The sequence below is a fragment of the Etheostoma cragini genome, chromosome 9, assembly GCF_013103735.1.
Source record: "Etheostoma cragini isolate CJK2018 chromosome 9, CSU_Ecrag_1.0, whole genome shotgun sequence".
Classification (NCBI taxonomy): Eukaryota; Metazoa; Chordata; class Actinopteri; order Perciformes; family Percidae; genus Etheostoma; species Etheostoma cragini.
Window position 1 is genome coordinate 13511813 of NC_048415.1, and position 22538 is coordinate 13534350.

At 39.0% G+C, this 22538-nt stretch overlaps 1 protein-coding gene across 3 annotated transcripts in view; it reads right to left on the bottom strand.

The window, feature by feature from the left end:
- Nucleotides 1-22538, bottom strand: part of pex5la (peroxisomal biogenesis factor 5-like a) — an 86462-nt gene that overhangs the window by 18062 nt on the left and 45862 nt on the right. For 2 of the 3 annotated variants that reach the window (XM_034881923.1, XM_034881921.1), the window contains 7 exons: nt 19088-19297; nt 17636-17753; nt 16739-16829; nt 16431-16460; nt 13272-13367; nt 2806-2922; nt 1665-1808 (listed from right to left, as the gene is read on the bottom strand). In XM_034881923.1, the coding sequence (XP_034737814.1) occupies nt 1665-1808; nt 2806-2922; nt 13272-13367; nt 16431-16460; nt 16739-16829; nt 17636-17753; nt 19088-19297 (806 nt within the window). The remainder of the gene's footprint in view (nt 1-1664; nt 1809-2805; nt 2923-13271; nt 13368-16430; nt 16461-16738; nt 16830-17635; nt 17754-19087; nt 19298-22538) is intronic. The other variant, XM_034881922.1, reaches the window with a different exon arrangement.

A 22538-nucleotide genomic window follows, 5' to 3' on the forward strand; every position in this document is an offset into this window, starting at 1 on the left:
CCCCATCCCCTGACCCAACTCACCAACAGATGGTGATCAGTTGACAGCACTGCCCCTCTCTTCACCAAGTCTCCAAAACATGCAGCCTCAGATCAGATGAAACAATTTAAAATCAATCATTGACCTTTGGCCTAGGGTGCTCTGGGGTACACTTATGAGCTTCCCTATGTTTGAACATGGTGTTTGGGATGGACAATCCATGACTAGCACAGAAGTCCAGCAACAGACATCCAGTCTGGTTTAGATCAGGGAGGCCGTTCCTCCCAATCACACTTTCCCTAATATCATTGCCCAGGTGCGCATTGAAATTCCCCTACAGAACAATGGAGTCCCCCAGTGGAGCACCATACAGGACTCCATTCAAGGTCTTCAAGAAGGCTAAATACTCCAAACTCTTGTTTGGTGTATATGCACAAACAACAGTCAGTTTTCCCTCCCATCACCTCTTGTCCACCGGGGTAAACTCCAGCGCAGCGGCGGTCAGATGGGGGCTTGTTAGTATCCCCAATCCCGCCCGGCGCCTCACACCCTGGACAACTCCGGAGTAGAACAGAGTCCAACCCCTATCCAGGAGTATGGTTCCAGAACCGAGACCGTGCGTAGAGGTAAACCCCACCAGATCTAACTGGTAACACTTAACTTAACCTCCCGCACAAGTCCCGGCTCCTTCCCCCACAGAGAGGTGACGATCCACGTCCCCAGAGCCAACACAGCCCTCGGGTTCATAGGGACAGACAAACCTCTCCACCACGATAAGGTGATGGTTCCCGGAGAAGCCTCAAAATATATGCACATTAATTTATTATCGATCGACTAATAGATGGACTAAATATTTTGAGTTAGGAGTTTTTGTTCAGAATAAGTTGAATGTGACTGTGACAGGCACCGTGGTTGATCTTTGAGCCAGTGTTAGTCCTCAGCAGGGACATACAAATAGAATGTACCCTTGTACTAATCTCAAATCCAAAATATGAAATTATGAGCTTACCTCTCTGTATTTGTGTCTGTGAGGACACACTTAATAACCTGTTCTAAGGCTAATCTTTGTCTATACTTTTTTGTTCCACTCTTTGAATTAAGGATAAACATTATTTCTCAGTGACTCAGAGGTCTTCACAGTGGGGCAATAAGCCACTAAGCGTGCCAGGAGGAATTTTGGAATCATATTAGTTCCATACACCGCAGGATAATCCTCTCGTCAGAATAACTGGCACATTTCTGTATATTCCAGGGGATTCTGAAAGTACTTTGTATGAAAGCTTTGCTCTTTCAGCCTTCAAAGAGGTCACTTATTTAGAAACAGGGAGAATACAACATGGAAAAAGAGAACCCTGCAGAATGAGCTGATATTCAGCTCACTGGGCAAAGGGAAATTCTCATCAAGAGTATGAACAAGTATTTTTGCTACAGTAAACAACGCTTTTAGCAAGAACAAAAAAATCCTTTACCCTCTACAGGCAATCGGCATCCTGCCTGTGGGTGCTGCCAACGAAATCTGCTTTACTCAGCCTGTGTGGTCAGGGGGCGTTCTTCTCTGACTTCTCTCAACATGAGGGAGTTATTTGGGTTGGATTTAGCCATTAATTCGCGATGAAAACCCAAGACTTTTGTGTGTTTGTGTGTGTGCGCGTGTGTGTGTGTGTGCGCAAGGTCAATTAATTCACCTCTGAATCTTGAGGGTCTTGCAAGACGGCTCCTTCCAGCAAAAGTACAGCATTTTGCAAGTCTCCTTCTCGAGACTTCTTTAGTCCCTCTTCAAATGCGTTAGGCAAATCTTTATAAGGATTATCTGTGTGGAAGTAGTAACCCTGTCAGCAAAAAAGGGACAGTGGCAATGTCAGTTTCTCTCTCTTTAAAATTCAAATGAAAACCAGGGCAACTGTTCTGTGCCGTTGTATATTTAAGCAAAGCTCCAGCAGCAGGAATTGATCTTTTCGGCTTCACATCAAACCTGGGCTGAACTCCCAAGGGTTTCAGTTCTCTTTAAATGTTAAACTTTCCATTTTCAAATTGTGATTACCCTGGTGTGTTGTTGACTGCTTCTGAGCGCTATGACTTTGAAACGGCTTCTTCTAGTTCTTCACTGGGATCAATCAGAAAGCCCAGAGGTCTGATCTCTTATGATTCCCTTTAAGAAAAAGGTCAGCTGATGGGTAATTTTACTGCTCAGCCATGTGCTCTATCCTCTGACACCCTCAAACATGACTTTGTATGGCATATGGTGATACTAAATGCACAGGGTAGAATATAGGCTGTATTACAAAATGTTCTAAATGTCACAGTACACAGTACTGTCTCTCTTTTATTTGTGGACATGTTTCTACAGTGTTAACTGCCAAATACCCCTACCTTGTTAAATATAATGGTTATCTAACTTGTCACTGGTCACTCGGATGGGACGTCATTCCCAGTTCTGACCTCTAAATTCCGAGATAAATGGACAACATAAGCCAAATACTTACTGACTCAAGCTTAATACCTAATTGACATGAGAGTGGTATCTTCTCATCTAACTCTCTGCAAGAAAGATAATATATCCCTAAATATTGAAGTATCCCATTAATCTGGGGAAATAGGTAAACAGGGACTTTTGGGCACTTTTCTATTGAAACCCCATTTTGGGAGTTATGACTGATTCAGGTATAATGTACATAAATGTATAGTAAACATACTTTGTATCATTTTTTTCAAATGCGGATTAACTAATTTTACAGTTTAGCTTTAGATGGGCATGCATTGTTTAGTCTGTACTGTATATCTCTACATCAGTGTCAAGAATACATTTGTGCACATGCTGATAGTGACCTTCTCATGAGGAGAGACAGAGGAGGGAATCTGCGCCTGCTCGTTTTCTGTCAGCCAGTTCCGCCGAGCGAGCTCTTCCCACTCTGCCTGCATCTTATCCCAGAACTCGGTATCTGACTACAGACGTCAGAGAAAAAGAGTGGGAGGAATGATAGATGGGGGGGAAGGGGAAAATGAAAGTGAGTGATTAGTGCACACAATAAAACAACCGCTAATGTAATTTCCTGTCATCCTACTGTTGGAAATGTCACGTCTGTCTAGCTCACTGGCTGTAAAGTATGCACAGTGATGTTAATCGGTAAGGGTCCTGCGTCTCTGATGCATTACAATCTCAAGGGATGCCGTAAACTCCGTATCCATTCTTCTTGGGGACGCATCCCATTTTTTCCCTGAGAATGCTACATTGTGAATAACAAAATCAGTGTTGAAATTATAAAAATAAACAAAAGAAAACATGAAACCACAAAAGAACGAAGACACAGTTCTTATTATACCTCCTTGCAACAAAACAGCACATGATTAAAGTAAGGTTCCCTTTATGTCGTTCACCAGTTGATGAAACAACAGCGCAGGCTGCGGAGCAAAGCGCAGATTCCAGGAAACAATCTGGCCAATCAGAGCAGACTGGGCTTTGTCGGGAGCAGGGTTAAAGAGACAGGCGCTACCACAGAGCTTCTCGTATAGAGGCTGAATACAAGTGCAATTTAAAAAAAATTTTTTTTTAACATTATAGCGCTACATGTTCTAGTACAAACTCCAAATAATTGACCTGAAAATGCTATATAATAGTTGCCCTTTAATGTTTTTTGATGCGATTAAAGTTGAGTTTACATCGATAATGTTTATTTGTACAAGTTCAGCTGGAAACAGGCTGGTATTTTCATATACAGTATGATCAGTTAGGAAATGCACAAAATGCTCATCTACGAGAAAAACACGTTAGATAGGGACTGCAAATGAAAAATAGCCTTTTGGCTAACTCTGGCGTATTGACAGAAATTTCCTGTAATATGCAGTCTCCCTGTATTTAATAAAAAAATACACAAAATTATATTAGTCATGCATTTAATTTCTTCAAACATCAACAACCAGCATGGTCCTAATGTATCTAATCCTAATGTCCTCAATCTACTGTAAACCTTTTTTTTTTTTTTTTTTTTTACTTTGCCTGCCCTCTTCATTACGTTGAAATATAATATCTTAGTGTTATGCGATGTAACCACATTCTTCCAATCAATATCAAGTGGCTAAAAGGAACTGGTTAAAAAATAGCTTCAAAAATATTTATTTTAATTTTTTTTTAAGTGCAGACAAATTTTAAATTTTCCTCTTTGTATATTTTAATTTTCGTTTAGGTCAAACTCCTAATTTATTTAAGAGCCAGATTTAACCTGTTCTTGGTCTGTTAAGTAAACGCAAACCTCCAAAAACCAACGAGTCTGATGAAACTGTAGTTTTAAAAGAGATGCTAGAAATGGGTTTCCATCTCAGGAGCACTGCTTAAAATAGAACCATCATGAATTTCAGTGATACAGAGAGGATTAAACGTGACTAGCTTCTCTTCTCTCTTCGATTTGACTCTTTGTGACACTGTTTTGCCGCCTTAGCCAAGAGGAGTTTTAACAACTTCAGTGTATTCAAAAAGCTGCGTCAAGGGATTTAACCATGAAACGGGACCACATGGTTTCGCTCCTGTTTCATACTCAGAACCATACCTGTTTATTTTAGAGCTGACTCAAAGGTCCAAGTGGTGACTTTTCCACAGTAGATTATTTACTTTTTTCTCTATAAACAGAAATACTTCTAACTTTTATTTTTTATAGAACTTATTGAAGCCTTTCTGAAGAAGTTTCTCACATGTGGTGCACTGGACATCAGAATTATGTTGCATAGGAAGAAATGCATTTTTTTTCTTTTTTGCCAAGCCAGTCTAAGGATTGCAATGTGGGTCAGTCCACCACTTTGGTCCAGAATGAAATATCTCAACAATTATTTGCAATTATTTGCTTTCCATGATGTTTTGTGTAGATTCATGATCTCCAGAAAAGTAATACTACTAACTTTGGTGATTCCCTAAATTTGGACAATTTGGCTTTTTTTGTGTGAAATTTCTCATCAACTGTTGGATAGTTTGCCGTACAATTTGTTACAGACATGCATGTTTCCCTCAGGCAGATTTCTAAAACCTTAAGTGATCTCCTGACTTTTCATCTAGTGCCACAATAAGGTCAACATTTTGATTTGTCTAAAATTTCATGACACCATCCTGTGAAACTAAAGACCTTCCCACAGGGCTGGACTGGGGTAAAACTTTGCCCTGGACTTTTGAGACCCAGACCAGCCCACCACAATCAGCTGGACACCACCCCCCCTACCACTCCCCTTCAACACATGTGCATGCCAAATGCTTTTGACCAGTTGCAGTACATGCAGCTCACACAAATAGACCACTGACCGTCCTACCAGGAAATGTCCCGGCACTCCCTATAACCATGGGTTAACCTATGCCTGCATTCCCATTAAACCTAGCTCTAGTTTGTGATAAGTGCTTATAAGGAAATTGTACTATGCCAATGCAAACTAAGATGGTGAACCTTATTCTAAACACCATGTTGGCAATGTCATTGTTAGCATGTTAGCAGTGCTGTGCCATTAAATTATCAAAAGTGTTTAGCATGCCTATGCACTGGGCATAGATCCACTGGGTTCATGGAAATTGAGTCCTTAGTCTGTAAAAAACGTCTTGTTAATGTTTTACGTGTGTTTTAGTCTACCTTGATTTTCAACCACCAGACAGCAGATGCTTGTTTATCGCCCGCTCATGTCGTTCAAAAAATACAACAGACTGCAGTTGCAAATTCTGACCTCCAAAGTGCCTCTTTGAAACAAGGTATCGTATGTAGTTGTTTTCTGATTATTTATGGCCCTGAATACTGCTAGAGGTGCACATACACTGGAGTACATTTCTGTAATAATTCAGAGTATTTGCTGGATTGTCTTGGCATGGAGTTTGAAGAGATGGATACACAGCTACATGACCATTAAATTGTAGAGCAGCTGAGGAGGGATCCCTCTCCCAGGACGGACAGAAACGCAATATATCTTGTGTAGGACCAACTTTAAAAAAAGTTAAATCAAGACAATCCATATGACAAAATGATACATAAAATGTAAACATATGTGCTTTGTACATATGTCATACATAAATACATGACTTGTTGCTGTAGATGAGTTTCTTTTTCTGTTCTTTTTTTTTTTAATGTGTTTTCTTCCAGCTGGCTGACTCAAATGATTCTTTGCTGTCTTCCTTTTAGAGGCAGAGCAAAGTGGGAAGAATAATACCAAACAGATCAGAACAGCCTCCTGTGATTGAGTCCTTTAGCAAGGGGTGTGTGTGTGTGTGTGTGTGTGTGTGTGTGTGTGTGTGTGTGTGTGTGTGTGTGTGTGTGTGTGTGTGTGTGTGTGTGTGTGTGTGTGTGTGTGTGTGTGTGTGTGTGTGTGTGTGTGTGTGTGTGTGTGTGTACACTGTAAGGGGGTAAAGCTCTAAGATCTAAAAACAGATATACTGTCTGAATTTGTGTCACTCGTAGTATCAAAGTTCTTCTCATATCCACATCTAAGAGGCTTGTGATTGACATGTAGGCCATAGTGTGGCCCCTGATGGTGAGAGATGGCAGGTTATTGCAGGCTTCTAACTCTCAGACAAATTGCCTGAAGGTGTGTCTCTGCTGTTGGTTCTGTCAGGAAGTGCAGAGTTCATGAGGTGAAGGAAATGCAAAGGAGGGAGGCAGTGGTGGGGGTGGAAAAGTCATAGATGTAAGAATTTGTAGCAGGAAGTTGGATTTAGAGGTTTACATGAAGAATAAGAGTTGCTTCTCTGCTGAAGTCTAATTAGGAGTTTACATTGTACTTGTCTGTTTAAATACAAATACTGTATGGTAAAAGTGGCTTTGGGTTTTTATGGTAAAATGTCAGTTATGTTTTATTTTCTTGCGGCACAGGCACGTAAATGTCCTGAAAATGATGTCTTGGTAGCTTTTACATTTGTTTTTAATCTTAAATCAAATTGCAATTTAAATTTTTTACAGTGAATGCAAAATGTACTACAATGAATTTTATGTTTATGAAATTTCACTCTTAGTTTTACAGTGGTGAGTAACAACACTGCAATGTAAAACTGTTACTAGATAAGGTAAAGTACATTAGTGTTTTTGGCTAAATGTATCCAAATAAACATACTCAATGCAGAATAACCCGTTTTTGTCTCTTATTATTCTATCGCATACAACTGGATTATAGCTCTGCCAAGGAGGGTATGTTTTCGATTCGGTTGTCTTGGGGGTGGGGATCACACAACTTTTGTAATCATGAAAACAGCAAAATTTCAGTGACTCGTTTGGTGCATACTTTTCCATGCAGCTCTCAGTCTCTGCCTCATCTTATCAGGAGTATGTACTGCTGGCGAGGGGAGGGTTAGTCTATTTTGACTAAAAATCCCCAAAACTCCTTTGGTAGACCCTTAAACAAAAACAAACAGTCCCTAAATGTAGGGAAGTACAAAACAATATTTTCCTTTGGGATGTAGTGAGGTGGAAATAATTGAAAAAATCCAAGTAAGGTAGAGTACAATTTAAAAATACATTAATGTACATAGTTACTTTTACCACTGTTCCTTTTGTAATGAATGTCATGTGACCACCTGTTCCAGCCCTGCGGCACAATCACTACGTAGTCCAGCACTGCTCCCGGCCTCTTGCAATCTTCGCTTAATGCTCATGTGAATGGTTCCCATGCTACAGCCATAATGCTTTTTTACATAATGTAGTCAACATTTTTAGTTGTATTATTTTTCATTGTGTTGTGGGCCTGTATTTGTACTGTGCCTTACTCCATCTTCTCGTTGTTTGCATCTCATAGACAGTCAGTCAGTTTTTTGCGTTGTGAAATCCCATCTGGTGTGTAACTAGTCCGCACCATAATTGCACCACATGTGACAACAAATTCTTGCAGTATTGAAGTGGAGTAAATATACGGATGTGTTTTTTTAATTTTCAAGAAATCAAGTCATATTTCTTAATGCTGGTGCTTTTTACACTGGCATTGTCAGTTTAATTATGTGGAACAAGACAACAATACAGCGAGGCAATTTATATCCTGTGTATCACTGGAGTGAACCCATAGCTGCGACTCTAATTTCAGCAGCTCTGATGAAGTGTCATGTGAAATAGATTGAATCCAGAGTGCTTTCTGCCGCCAAATATGACACCACCGGTTGGAAATGAAGCGGGGGTTGCAGCCTGATGTGGGGGATTCATTAGTTACTTTATTAATAAATTAGTGATATATTAAATGTAAAGAATCATGGCAAAGGTTACACATACCCTCAAGTGTTAGTGTCGCCTTCTTTTAAAAAACGTTTATTTGTTTTGCTTCTAAAATCCAATCAGTGTTTCTTAGTTAGCTAGACGGAGGTAATAAATACAGTGAAAATAAATGTACGCTGCCAGAAAAGTAATTTGTACAACAAAGACAAATTATGCTAGGTCAACTAAAAACACAGAAACAAACCGTTAAAAAAATGGTGCTAAACAATTGCATCAGATTATATTTCACTGAAATATTAAATTGTACCCTGACTGGGAAAACCTAATTAAAATGGATTATATAAAACCACAGATGTATGTTTAGCTCTAGGAATTTAAATAATTATTGATTGTAATTAACAGCTCTCAGAGAATTTGTTTAGTGGCAGTTCAATTTCAAGTTATTCATTGCCAAGCAAACAAAATACACCCTGCTGCATTATCTAAAGATAAAGGATATTTATCCTGTGTTCTCCTGAATTTAGATATTACACAAAAACAGATCATAACCATGTCTCAAATTATACAAATCTTTCAGTCAAATGACACTCTGTCCATAAAGCTTATAAATGTATAAAGGGAAATGTAGGCCTATAGACATTAAAGCTTGTGGCAGCCATCAAACGTGCTATTTCAGGCAAGTAAAGTGACTAATTTTTCATGATCCGCTTACTCAGTGTTTTTCTGCTGAAATGAACATTTTGAAGACCCCATAAAATAAAGCAGCTCCCTTTATGTCAAATTGGTAAACCGAAGTGATGTTGAATTTCCATTGTTTAGCAAGATTTGTAAATTCCTGGAGCAACTGTTGTTTTTTTTTGGCCAATATCAGATACTGTAGCAAAAGAATATTTGATTTAAGTCTTGATTCTCAAGTGGACTCTAACCTTATCGGTTTATGTCAGTTTGAGTTGTGTTAGGTTAAACCTTTGGAGGAAACTATGGTTTACTGATCCACCTTGCCCAGGGGGCTTACATTACTATTATTACAGTCTCATCATTTACCAGTGACATGGAGCAGCCTCCAAAACAAGCTCTCTTCATCTCCAGAGCAAGGCTGGCCTTTTAATGTAAATGAGCCACCCACTGCTCTGCTGCATAGGCCAAGTCTGTGGTCAGCAAGACAAAAATAGGAAGCTTGAGTCCTGATAATGTCCCTCAGGAAAGGACACAATACCAATACGTTTTGGCAGACAATGTGATTACACGCAATATGGATGTCTGTGATAACAACACCGAGCTACTGTGTCCAAGGCATTAATGCAGTCCATGCAGTCAACTGTAAATTTATGAAATATTAATAGTGTTCTGATATGTGTTCTGATATGTGTTGTTGCTTGGTAATTGTGGGCTAAATTAACGATGCTTTCACACCTGGAGTTTAGTTTGTTTGGTCTGGACCATGGTTAAAAAAAGCTTCTCTACTGTTGCAAAGAAAATACAGATTTTGAGCATTATTACTCGAGGCTGCAACTTAACCTTATTTTATGAATATTGATGAACAACATAGAAAAAGGAGAAGAGGCGTCTTTCATAGTCCTACTGTTCTTAAATCCTGTATTTGAGCCGCTTGTTTTTCCTGCCAAAAACACCATTTACAGTCTCCTTGCTGGTCTTTAATGTGTGAAAAGAAACCAAAGCAATGGCAAAATGTTTACCAGCCTATCCATCTGTCGGCCCAGAGCAAACAAACTATTGGTTTGAATCATCCTGATACTTTTATTGTCAGGCGTTCTCGCTGCAGTCTATTTGTCTGCACCAGAGATTAAATCTTTTTCACCTGCCTAAACAAAATGAACCTAACATGCAGACAAACCAGGTATAAAGCACCATAAAACCAAAGCCTTTCATATGCCTTGTCAACAAGACACTTGGCACAACATCTTAAGAGGACGAGGTCTAGCTTTCGTCTCCAGTTTCACTTCATGTATTTTCTGCACTGTCACCTGTGCTATGTTCACAGTTTTATGCCCCTCTGACCCCATTTATTCTTTCTGTGGGACAATAAAGTTAAATTTTAATTTGCACTTGCCGGGTTTTCGGCAGATGCACCCTCATTCTCATGTTGCCAGCTACACTGGAAGGGTTTGGAGTTTGCTTGAGGAAGCACTGTAAGTTGTTGAAGGAGGTGAAAGCATTACTCACTACTTTTTCCACCTGCCTTTTCCCAGCTGGTCTTTGGATTAAAACCACTGACCTTTTAAACAAAAGTTCACGCCTAACTTCTAGGGAGCTGCCTCTGCAATCTCTCAATAAACTGCCTTAGACCAATATCCTGCAAGAAAAAAAAATGAACGTGTCCCACTGCTGTTTTAATCAAACAAGAGGCCACACAGTCACCTTCATCTCGTCTTTATCGCCACTGCGGGAGTGCTATGTCTTTCCTCATAGCCAAAACACTGTTCCCTGAAGTCACAATTTACTCTGCAGCTGTCCCAGTGGTTCTCTATTTAATAAAAGTATTACATTGTCATCAGCTCAGAGTAATTGACGGTATCCTCATGTGAAATGGACAGTCACTTACCTACAGAGAAAATATCTCTTCATCAGCCTTTTTGTAAATGAAAGCTGAGGCCATTCTCAAGGCCCACTGCCATTTTCTTCTCTCTTTTTCAAGGATTTTTACACACAAACACAGTTTCTTATCAGTGCCAACTTTGTAAGATGGATGATATTTGGGAGCATAGATCTTTGTCTACTCCCTCTTTCTTTTGGCTGCTTGGTCAAATTGAATGAATTGGCAGAAAGGTGGTGTGCTGATTTAATGTTAGCTCTGCCGTCTGAGCTGTCTTCACCTCCATGTCTTCATAAGTATGGAACCGCATGCACATGCACAGCTTCTTGAATGGAAATTGTGTGATTGTGGGCTTTGACATTGGCATTTGCAGCCAAACTGGCTGATCCCTTGCATCGCAGCTCCTCCAGAGTGGAAGCCAGCACTCAGGCTACTCAATCGAAACTGAGAGATACTGTTACAATCGATGGTCCATGCTCAGACGCTTGTCCAGGAGCATCTTAGATTCTCATCACTTACCTGCCCTCTGGCCAACACTTGTGCTTAAACTGTGCGACTATTTTATAGGATGCAGTTTACAGATAATACCAAATGTGTCATAATCGCTAACCTTAACTTTGGGAAGGGATCCCCAAGCCGGCACTCTGCCTCCTCTGCAGCTGCTTCTCCTACTTTCTCAATGTCTTCCTTTCCCTGCTCTATTATTTATTGACAATTACACACAGCTCAGTGTGCAACAGTCCACTGTATTCCTCAGTAAAGCTGAAGTAAGTCAATAGTGCAGGGTTCACTGCCATTTTCTGGGAAGGGAGATGTCCCAAACTTTCCTGGTTATCTAAACTTCTGTGCAGAACAGACAGTTGATTTAACCTTTTAAACATATCTTTAGCTGAAAGAAAACCTTTTGCAAAATATGTCCATCTCATTAGTAAATAAAATAGCAACTTAATGTACAATGACATCAAAGAAGGTATAGGTAGAGCGTATTCTTTCTCAGAAATGTATGAGGTTTTCAAGTAATTTTCCATGTTGTCATGGCAAACTATCACATCATTGATAGCACAAGAGCGTAAGACATACTTCACAACTCAACACATGGAGGGCGTCGGTACACAGTCCGATGAAGAATTAAGCCATGTATAATTACTGTAACTTTACCATCCCCTCTGGTATCTGATATGTCTGGCGGTAAAATGACTGACCTATTTACCTTCCTATTGTTAGCCAGCTCAGTGTTGAGAATATGTCTCTGGGTCAAACACCCTGTGAACTTGAGTGTGTGTAAATTTAGCATGGTCTATTAAACTGTCAGCTACCACCACAGGGGCAAAAACATTACAGGAAGCATAATACTGGTCATTTGACAAGGAGATGAAAGGGCTGAAGGAGTCAAATGGAAATCAGCTCCACAGGACTTTAAGTACAAACAGCACATTTAAATTGCATGAATAATTTGAGGCTGCATGGACAATGACGTTGGAAATGTGATACTGGAAAAAAGGCGTCTTGGCTTAAAGTTCACAGAATACTTGGTTTATTTCATCTCCTTATTTAAATATTTCTAAGAGCACACAATGGATTTTTCATTCCCTTTCTCAAAATGTTGGGGACAAACTGCGGGGTTGGAGATTCTACTGAGAAAAAGATGTTCTTTACTAAATAGGAATATGAAAAAGATATATATAACCAGTTTCTTACATTTTATGATCAACACAATTCTCATTTGTCCTGTCCTGGGTGGTCAAAGGTCTGAGAACCCCCTTTTGGGACAGTCTTATTCGCTGCTGCGGAGTCATTAGAAACTGTTTGGAAAAGGGCCAGCGCTTTAAAAAAATAAATAAAAACAATTACCTGGAAGGTGATTGGATGAACCATCTGTCTATCATGTCCACCATACCTCACTTACCTAAGCAGCCTGTAGCTGCCAGTAGCTCATCACCTGACGCTGATTGGTTCGGTCTGCTGCTGCTCAGACACAAACACATTACCTAAGGCCTGATAAGATGATTTCCCGCTTTTTGTGTTCCTGAGATTCTCACATGATCGTGTGATATCGTAACATGCTTTTAAAAACTCCTCTCATTAAGGATAAATGTCCACTTTGTGTAGCCTATTTTTATTTATTTTTCTCAACCCTGTCTGCTGCATTACTGTCCCAGTAATATGCCAATTTTTGCTCTGAAATGTTTTCAGAAACTACAGTATATTTCTAATTTCAGTATGTTTTTAAAGAAGACTTTAAAAATAAAGGCTAAGGGGTTAGGTTAAAAAAATTGGCAAATAGGGCTGAAGTCACGGTAATCTATAGAACTATGGAACACTTTTTGGGCTGTTAAGCATTCAGTATCTTGCTGCTTGGATCCCACTCATCTGTTTTAAGCAATAGCTACAACCACTAGCCCACTCTGATGCTTCCAAAAAACCCAGAAAAAGGTGACAAGGATAGTGTAACGAGGAGACAAAGTTATGCTGTTTAACAAATCCCCAAAAAACTTTTTCCTGTTAAGTCTTATTAAAAGTCAATGGTGGAGATGGGTTTCTGTTGACAGGTGACAGATGTGAGGTGTACTAAGCAGTACTCTGCTTACCTCAACAGCAGCCTTGGCTCGCTCAAACTCTTCCTCAAGGGACTGATGTCTGGACAGGAGAGCGCTGCCCCACCGCTGATCCTTGCTTAGGCGAGCCTGACACACACACACACACACACACACACACACACACACGCACACACACACGTTTCATTATGTATACATATATGCACAAACAAAATCCATTAAACATACACACTCACACAACACATTACAAGCAACCACGCGCACACATTCATCCACATAGCACACCACACATACACAATCAGCCAGAGGGAGAGACAGGCAGGGAGAGTGTGCAGGGTCAGCCGTCTCTGCTTTCTCAGGGACGAGTAAATATCCCTACCTCAACAAAGCCTCTGACATGCTTAGGAAATCCAGCAGAATCACTGCTGTCAGCATCTTGCCCCACCCCATAGCTGAATGCCATGCTACTCATCCAGTCTCTTGCAACGTCAATCCCCAACCCTCTCCCTTTCCCATGCTCCTGCACATGCAATATCTGAAATATGCTGATAGCCTCTTGGTTACAAACTTACATGTAAAGCCTTGCTCTGCTGTGAAAATGAAAATCGACCAATTACACGCATGTGGTTTTGTGTTATGAGAATGCGGTTGTAGTTTACACATGTGGATTCCACATCACACCTACACATTTAAGTAGATGGTTTTGAGCCTGTCATGCTCAGATGTGATGCGGCACTAGATCTTCTGTAAATGGATGTATGTATTCCACGACTAGGAAATCCATTGCAGAGCGTATAGGGAGTCAATTGCTCCATGTCAGTGGAAAGGGCCATCCAGTACCTGTAACAATTCTCATCTCTACAGACTGGCATTATGCCAGATTAATTGGGGTTACCTAATCTCAGTGAAGAAACTGCCTCATACATTTATTGTAGATTAAATAAATATATATAATAAACAAAAATGCATGCAGTGTTAAAATACAACTCACCACATTTACAATGCTCTTTGTTCTGTTGTGTGAAGAAACTGCACGATGCTGTAGTAGGGTTATTAAAGGAAAAATCCACCCCAAAACACTATTTACAAAACTTGGATTGGCCGTTTTGTTGCTTTCTGGCCTCTCTGGTTGTAATTATTCATTTTAAATTCCTCTGAATCCCCCTTGTCTAGCAAGAATTGTCATCCTGAGATTTCCAGTCTAACCGTTGTTTAACATCAGAAGAAATAGCAGGAAAAACATCAGTAGTTGGTTTAAGCTCTGTTGCCAGTGTTTCAGAAACAATCAAGGTGTTTTTCTGGACTCAGTTTCTCATTTTCACTTAAATACAACAGCATCAATGCAGAAGAGACAGTGACAGCAATCAGTTTGCCAACGCAAGAGTTAATAGACCAGAATGCAATGCTGCCTGTTTTGAATCAGAGGTGTTAGTAATTTGTTTTCCTACTGTATGTCCATATGTATACCTTTTCATTTACAGCACCAAGTTCACATCTGTTCTTTTGGGTTTGTGGAATGGCATCATGGGAAATGGAATCCTGAAGTAGACAAGGCAGATTGTGAGAAATTTACAGTTTTTTAAGCCCAGACCCCCTAAGTTACTGTCCAACTTAACATTCACGCACAGTACATATGCAGTTTACAATGATTATAGTGGCAAATTTACCACTCATTGTTTTTTTTGTTTTTTTATTTCATTTCATACAAAGGCAGACAAAAGGAGCTTGGCTGTTTACTTTCAATTATGCTAACTGACATTACAATTGACAATACATTTCCACTCTGAGACTTGATCATTTATCTAGTTAATTAAGCTATCATTGCCTACATGAAGTGGTTGAAAACTTTCTTTCCGGCTGTCTTGTTAATGTTTCAGCTGACGGTTACTTAATTAATCAGAGTCTTGTAAAAGGGGTCTTTAAATATGCATTTGATGGCTACATACGCAATGTCATGCTAAAAAGTCTGAAGCTAATGTTGCATGTCTCCGGAAAAGAAATCAGCATCCTCACCCGTTAATGATTCATGTAGCTAGAAGACATGGAAATAAAAACAAAGAATTGTTGTTTTGTTTAACCATAAACCAGTTTGGCTGTTTAGCTTACATGTACATATGTGTTTGTATTTCAAACAGTATGTTTTACTTTATTGTTACAAAAGAAAAGCCTTGTGATGAGAATGACTCAATGTGTATTACAAACATATGGCTATCTTGGGTAACATTAGCAGGAGTTGCTAAAGTGTAAACTTCCTGAAATGCAATTTAGAGCAGGACAGAGCTAATAACGTAACCCCAACTTTGACATCATATCAGATCGGCTTCCACTCAGTAGGGAAATACATTTTGTTTTGAACTTGGCTTTTTAAAATATTTTCTGGGACAGTGATAGTGGAGAGACAGGAAATGTGGGGAAAGAGAATGGGAATGAAATGCAGTTAATGGTGCGGCCAACCAACAAATACCCCAATCACTCAATTTTTGGGTTTTCCTGGAATGTGGCACTTTAAACTGATGATATTTACATTGCATTATCATCTGAGGGTGGATTTTTCCTTAACGCTCAAATGTTTTTTCCAGTTTTGTGTTTTGGTTGATTGTGTGTAAATCTCATGCAACACAAGTCTCCCTTTTTTGCATGCATTTTCTGTTTGTGTGTGCGTGTGTGTTAAGTGCTAAGTAGGAAACTAAAACCACACTTTACAGTGTCTCTTTCATCTATTATGTAACACCTGAGCTAACAAATTTTGTGTTTGTTTGCCAATATCTTCCCTCCATCTCGGTTAGTTGTCTTTAATTCCAAATCTATTATTTATCAGAATGCTGAAAAGGTGATGTTTGTCTAGCTAGCTTGGTGAGATCAACACTAATGAGCACCGAGTCAGGCAGCTGAATAATTCATTGGCTATTAATTTAATAATGTTGTCTGGAAACAAGACCCGTAAAGGCAGGCCTACACAGAGACATCAACTAAGGAGGAAAGCACTTGACATTTGGACCTCGTAGCACCACTAGGGAAATATCTTAAGGCCAACAGTATTTCTGGATTTCTTCAAGGTTGCCTTTTGGCTTCAATAATCTCCTCTTTTTGATCTTTTAAGTCTAATTTCTTTAGATGGTGCAATGCTCTTCCCCATGGTGCAAATGTATAAGTCTTTCAATATCAAATGAAAGGATGCATAGGGAGGCTTACATGTCTTCCACTAATATACTGCCTGTTGAGCTGAAATGGAAGAATTGTAGGTGTTAGGACAAAATAATAGCTAAACAATTATTAGGAACAAACTTTAATTTTAAGGCTACACTATCATGCAATAACATCCAGTTGCTAAATAAAGTTAAATTCATCATTTCATGAAATCATTATGAGGGTTTCACCATCAGCCACAACAATATGTTTGAGGTGTGTGAAGCTTTCTTCAAAAGGATGTTGATTTCAAGTGTAGACAGCGCATACAATAATGATGATTACTGCCTGCTCCTGTCACACTGAGCACTTACTTGAGATGCTAAAGCACACTCGGTCTCCACTTTGGTGTTTGCTTCCAAGTTCTTGTTCAATGGCTCTTGTTGAGTTTTACAGTCTGTGGACCTAAAGTAGAAAAGAAAAATGTGGTTTACATGATACAGACCCATTGAACTCAACTTTATCTTTCTTTATTTTTAAATAAAGAAATTTGTAATAGTTAATGACCACCCTGTTCGCAATCATTTCTAACGTTATAAGCCTTTTAATTTGTAACAATCAACCATACCCAATGCACAGTTTTCTTTTTATGCATATGGATTTTTCGTTGTCATAATTTTCTGGCTGCATGGGAGTTTTCTGGTGCTTAAGTCTTTCATTTTTGCACATGTAGGTTGTTTTTGTCTTTGCTTTGTGCTCCCTTGTATCAGGCTTATAGCTATTTTGTTAAATATTCTTTCACCAAATTTAATTCAAAGCTACATTTATATTGAATGCCCTGTGTGCCATTTCTGCTTAAATGAAAAAACAAGAACTTCCTTATGAAGTCACTCTGAAGCCCTAAGAATTGCCTATTTTTGCACCCTATATATTGGTGAAGCTCCACCTTAACACCGGGAGAGAAAAAATGCTGTCGCCAGCCGTTAGAGTGATGATGTTGGACCAAAATAATTAGCTGAAAGATGCTAAAGTGCTCCGTTGAAGTGACAGAAACTGCTGAGTCCGCTAACATTTCTGTGAGTTCATCATTACAAGTGACCCCTTTTACATAGGGTACATCTAGTCATGTGATATATTGTTTATCATAAACATATTGATATAAAGCATAGAATGTACATTTTACGGCATGGAATTTTCCAATATGGCCGTAATTCTTATTGATGATACAAAATGTGGCCATCCTAATAGTGCCTGCTCAGGATAATACCTACCACAGAAATTCATTGGATGAATTTTTAGATGAGCGCCGTCTCTCCAACTTCCATTTTCTGTTGCCATTCCTCTCAGGGTTGGGGTTAAGCTCTTCCCATTTATCCAATGTTGAACCAACTGGTGATGGTAACAAAATAATTAAGAATAAAATAATACGTAAAACAGGAAATAGACTAAATTAACAAAAGAGGCAAGTAAAATTGATTTGTTTCACCATTGATCAAATGAATCACTTGAAATCTAAAATTCCTCTCTGAAATATAATTTGACCTCAGGACTGTTTGTTGTCTGTTAATTTGGAAAAATGCAACTGTTTATTAAGTACAAAAGTAAATTTAAATTTTTGTCATTAAGCAATGACACTAATTTAAAAAAGTAACTAGTTATGTTTTCTATTAGTTAAAAAGCAAAACCTTTGACCCCGGGTTACAACCACTACTGAAGTTATTCTGATAGGACAGTGAGATAAAAATAGGTTGACAAAAACATCTGCTCACAATTCTAACAGGACGTACAGTAAAGTTTTTCTTGAAAATGATGCTAACTGGGTTGTAATGAATCTCATGAATTATTCACCACAATGTAGTTTGATTCAGTCTGTATAATTAGTTCTCATTGAAGACTTTTTAACTGACAAATAGATAAGTAATTGGCCGTTTTCTTTTGAAGTCTTTTAAGGTGATTCCTTTCATTACAGTAAATTGGCTTGATCCTTCTTTGGTCTATCTTGTGTGCAAGAGGGTCAGTTCCACAGATGATACATGGATAATGATGGGAGTTTGAGTTGTTTGGGGTGGTGGGAAATGTAGGGCTTTTGAGAAACTGGTTGAGATGGTTGCAACAAGATAAAGCAGGACAGGGGACTGTACTTAATTATGGGATTTTATCTTTTAAATATGTGTATGATATTTTATCTATATAACAGAATATATTGTATGTACATTGCATAGATAAAGTTAAGAGGACAGCACTCCAACTGGATGCTTTTTCATACCTAACAGTACATGTAGGTATGGCTGGGTATTTGAAAAATAGTGCCACTACAATACCTAACTTTTGAGACTGATACCACTCACTGAGCAATAAAGTAGAAACATGTTTTTTTTTTTTTTAATTAAACAATAGAAAGCAAACTTCTCAAATGTTGAATTTGATCTAAACACAAGCAGCACAACAACTATGCTTAAATAAAATCCAGCAGCAAAATACACCAAAAGTATTCATTTTCTAGTCCCGCTTTAGTAATTGACGATTTTGTAAGTGCTTTTTCACTGTGTACCAGGGTGTTGTCCTTGTAACAGGATTTTCAGGACCAAATAACATATGGTTGGTGTGCATCTTTGTCCCTATAAGATGAACTATATCTTACTCATAAATTGCAAAATATGAATGTATATTTTTGGCTCTTTTAAAAGATTGTGAAAAATCCAAAGTTTACAATCCTTCTCTACCTGAGTCTAGTGACGCCCTCTCTGGGGTCCTCATGCTTTGTCCTGTCTGTTCAACTTCCACCTGGATCAGCTCCGTCTCATCAGTCTTCTTCCTGTGAGAGTTGTTCTTCTGGCTGTTGCCCCGAGACGACAGGGGACTCCTTTTGTCCTTGCTGCTTCTCCTCTCGCCAGGTTCACTGAGATCCAGCAGGTCCAGTGAAGAAGAGAGAACTGTGTAAGACATGACAATGGTTTAGTTTTTTTATGCTTTACCATTTCTAACCAAAGATTTTGAGAGTTAACACTCAACGGACACACAATCCTCCACTTGCATGAGGGACATCAACCACCAAGTGTATTGAAGATTGCACCAGTAATACATTTTGTTTATTGTTACTTTTTATTAATGTGAAGGTATGCTAGTTTGACAAGTTGCATCACTGATTAATTCTGAAGCAAGAAAAGTAATGTTGAATTGCACACAAGTTGGCTATTCAAACCTGCTATTTTCCAATGTCGTATACTGAGTAAACTCATATCACATTAATATATTCACGTATAAATAGATCATTTGAGCGTCATTTAATTCTAGAAAAACACTGTTGCAATCTCTAATTTGCTGTATTTTCTCCATGCTTTTGTTTACTAAAATAATTGCTCTTTTAAATGTATTGAGATTTTTGGAAATGTTCCTTTCTCTTTGTAAACAGGCTTCACTTATATTGCTACATAAAGCTTTGATTTTGAGCTACACATTTTCTGACACGGCGAGTTAAGCTGTCAAGTGTTCTTAAGCTGACACGGTATTGCCCCCTCGGTGGACATCGAAAAAGTTTGCTGCTGCTCTTTTCAGAGACTCTAAATATACTATTGGCCACTGCAGTCTGATAAGGATAAGGCAGGCAACCCCTTGAGGAGCTCCAGTTGGGTCAATTAAGTAATTCAATCGCAGGTTGTTAGAGCGGCAAAGAAGGAGAGGACCTTCTGTCAAGGGACTTAATGTTTGCCTGTGCTGTCATCCAGCTTCACCACTGCAGACTAACTGTGTTACAATTCTAAGATAATACCCAGATTTCTTTAGGGAAAGATGGGAATCTTTGTTGGATTTGAGTAATTTTTGTGATACATTTAAAATCTTACAGCATAGCAGAATGTAAGTTTTGTCTTTTTCTTTTCCAGAATAATTGTGTACTATGTACTTCATTTCTTTGAATGTAAATCAACTTCTTATACTTTCTTGTTACTGACAATTTTTGTCAAAATTAATAAGAATTAATTTTGTCTATTAAATATATTTTGTGTGCTAGCAGTTTGATTTGTTGCCTGTGGCTGGCTGTGTTGCCATTTTTTTTGCTGTAACTTTAAGACTGCTTTGTTGGCTATTTTCCGGAACAGAATATTCACAGTTCTTCATTGATAGTAGTTATACTCATTTAAAAATCGTACAACTGAAATAAGTAAATAAAATAATAGCTGTTAGGGTGAAATGCACACAAAGGTGCCCAATTCTGAGGGGAACTTTATCCAATCTCCTACATCTATTATTGTTTTTGTCACTGCCTCCTGATTTATGACGTTGTCAAACAAACCCGTGGTATGGCAATTGTTGCCTAAAAGTCAGGTTCCAGTAAAATATGAGGTTCATAACCCCATTAAAACAGTCTTTGTATGGATTGGTTATTTGAGAAACCTACTCTGTTCTCTCACTCATTTTCTTGGACCCTGAGCGTGTCTTTTGTGCAATGCGAGCTACAGACATATGGCTGCATAATTGGCCTGCTGCTGTTTCATGGCAGCCAGCTGAGAGCATTTGTTGACTGAAATATCTGCGTAATTAGAGAATATGCTTGTCTTCCAGGCCTTGTGCTCTTTAGATGACAAGTACAATTACAAATCAAGGGAGACAATCTTGGGGAGGTTGTGTGAAGAGTTTTTAGCATTGAAAGGAAACAATCTTTTTCTAAAAAGGCAATGATGTCAAACATGTTTTGGCACCCTTGAGTCTACTTGAACTGATGGAAGACAATTTCAAAAGTTGTTCTCATTAACTGGATATTTTAACTGGATGCTTGTATACTGTATAGGGCTGTAGTGATATGCAATATGAAACCAAAATCGCAACACTCATCCACAAACCTGTGTGGCGGAGTGAGTAGGCAGAATTGCAACACACCCCTTCCAACCCCCAGAGTTATCCTTCCCGTCCACATTCAGTTCTACCACATCTTTAAATTACTATTAGTATTTTGGTTTGCCTTATTCCCGTTTTGTGTGGTAAATTTAGCTTACTGTAAAGACGGCTAAAAGCAAAGGGGGGGATTAACTCTAATGGAGGTGTAACCATATGAATGGCCGCTGTTCTGATTTGAGTGCCTGGGTCTCTTTCCCAACTGTTGAGTAAACTGCCGTTTGCGTCCTTAGCACCAGCGTTAAGTGCTGACCTGGGTAGCTACTAGCTGGCTGGGGGCAGACTGTGGATGCGTCCCAAGGCCGGGGCTGTAATGATAGTGGATGGTTGCTAGCTAACTGGGGACTGACTGTGGATGCGTCCCAGGGCCGGGGCTGTAATGATAGTGGATGGTTGCTAGCTAACTGGAGGCTGAATGTGGCTACGTCCCAGGGCCGGGGCTGTTGTCAGGTCTCATCCTGACTGTAGCCTTGCAGTGTCGGTAGAGTGAGGCAGACAACCAGGGGTGTGCTAGCTAGCTGGCTAAGTTACCATTAGATTAATCATCTATGTATACAGTTAATGTTACTGATAAATTTGTGGTAGACCACAGAGTTTAAAATAACTGAGCGTGTTGAACAATGTCGTAACCTTATTTGACCTTGGATTATCTACTTGCTTGTCAACCAGCACTTTAATGTATAGGCACCAAAGCACTTTTCCTTCATCGGGCCCCCTACAGGTTGGAAGCGGAGTTGTCCATTACTGTTACCATTGCTATTATTCTTGTGTCTCATTCAAATGGTGGTTAACCACTAAAACTATTTTGGAAACATTGTTTTAAGGTACAAAAGACCACACAATGGATTTTCTAGTCCGGAACTGCTCATTTTAATGTAACTCTTCATTTTTTATATGCTCATTGGTCTTCAGACTAACTCAAGGTTAACACTGTAGATAATAAGCAAGTTGTCCATGCATGCTAACGTTTGCAGTTTGCGATAGAGCATACAAACACTGTTTAAACCTTACAATTTTGTTTTTGTGGAAGGTGAAAACTCTTTGTATACCAAAGTTAATGCTCACAAGACGCTAAGCTATGAATGGGCAATTGCTGTTTAGGGGGAAATGTGTTATAAGTCAAATGTGCTAATAGTCAAATGATAGACGTTTCCTAATAAGACTACATTTTGATTTACAATTTTTACATTTAGCAAACAATACGTTTCAAGAGAGAAGAGACTAAACACTAACATCTCAAATATTCAATTGTATGTCAAAGGTAAGAACCATTGTCTCTAGGGC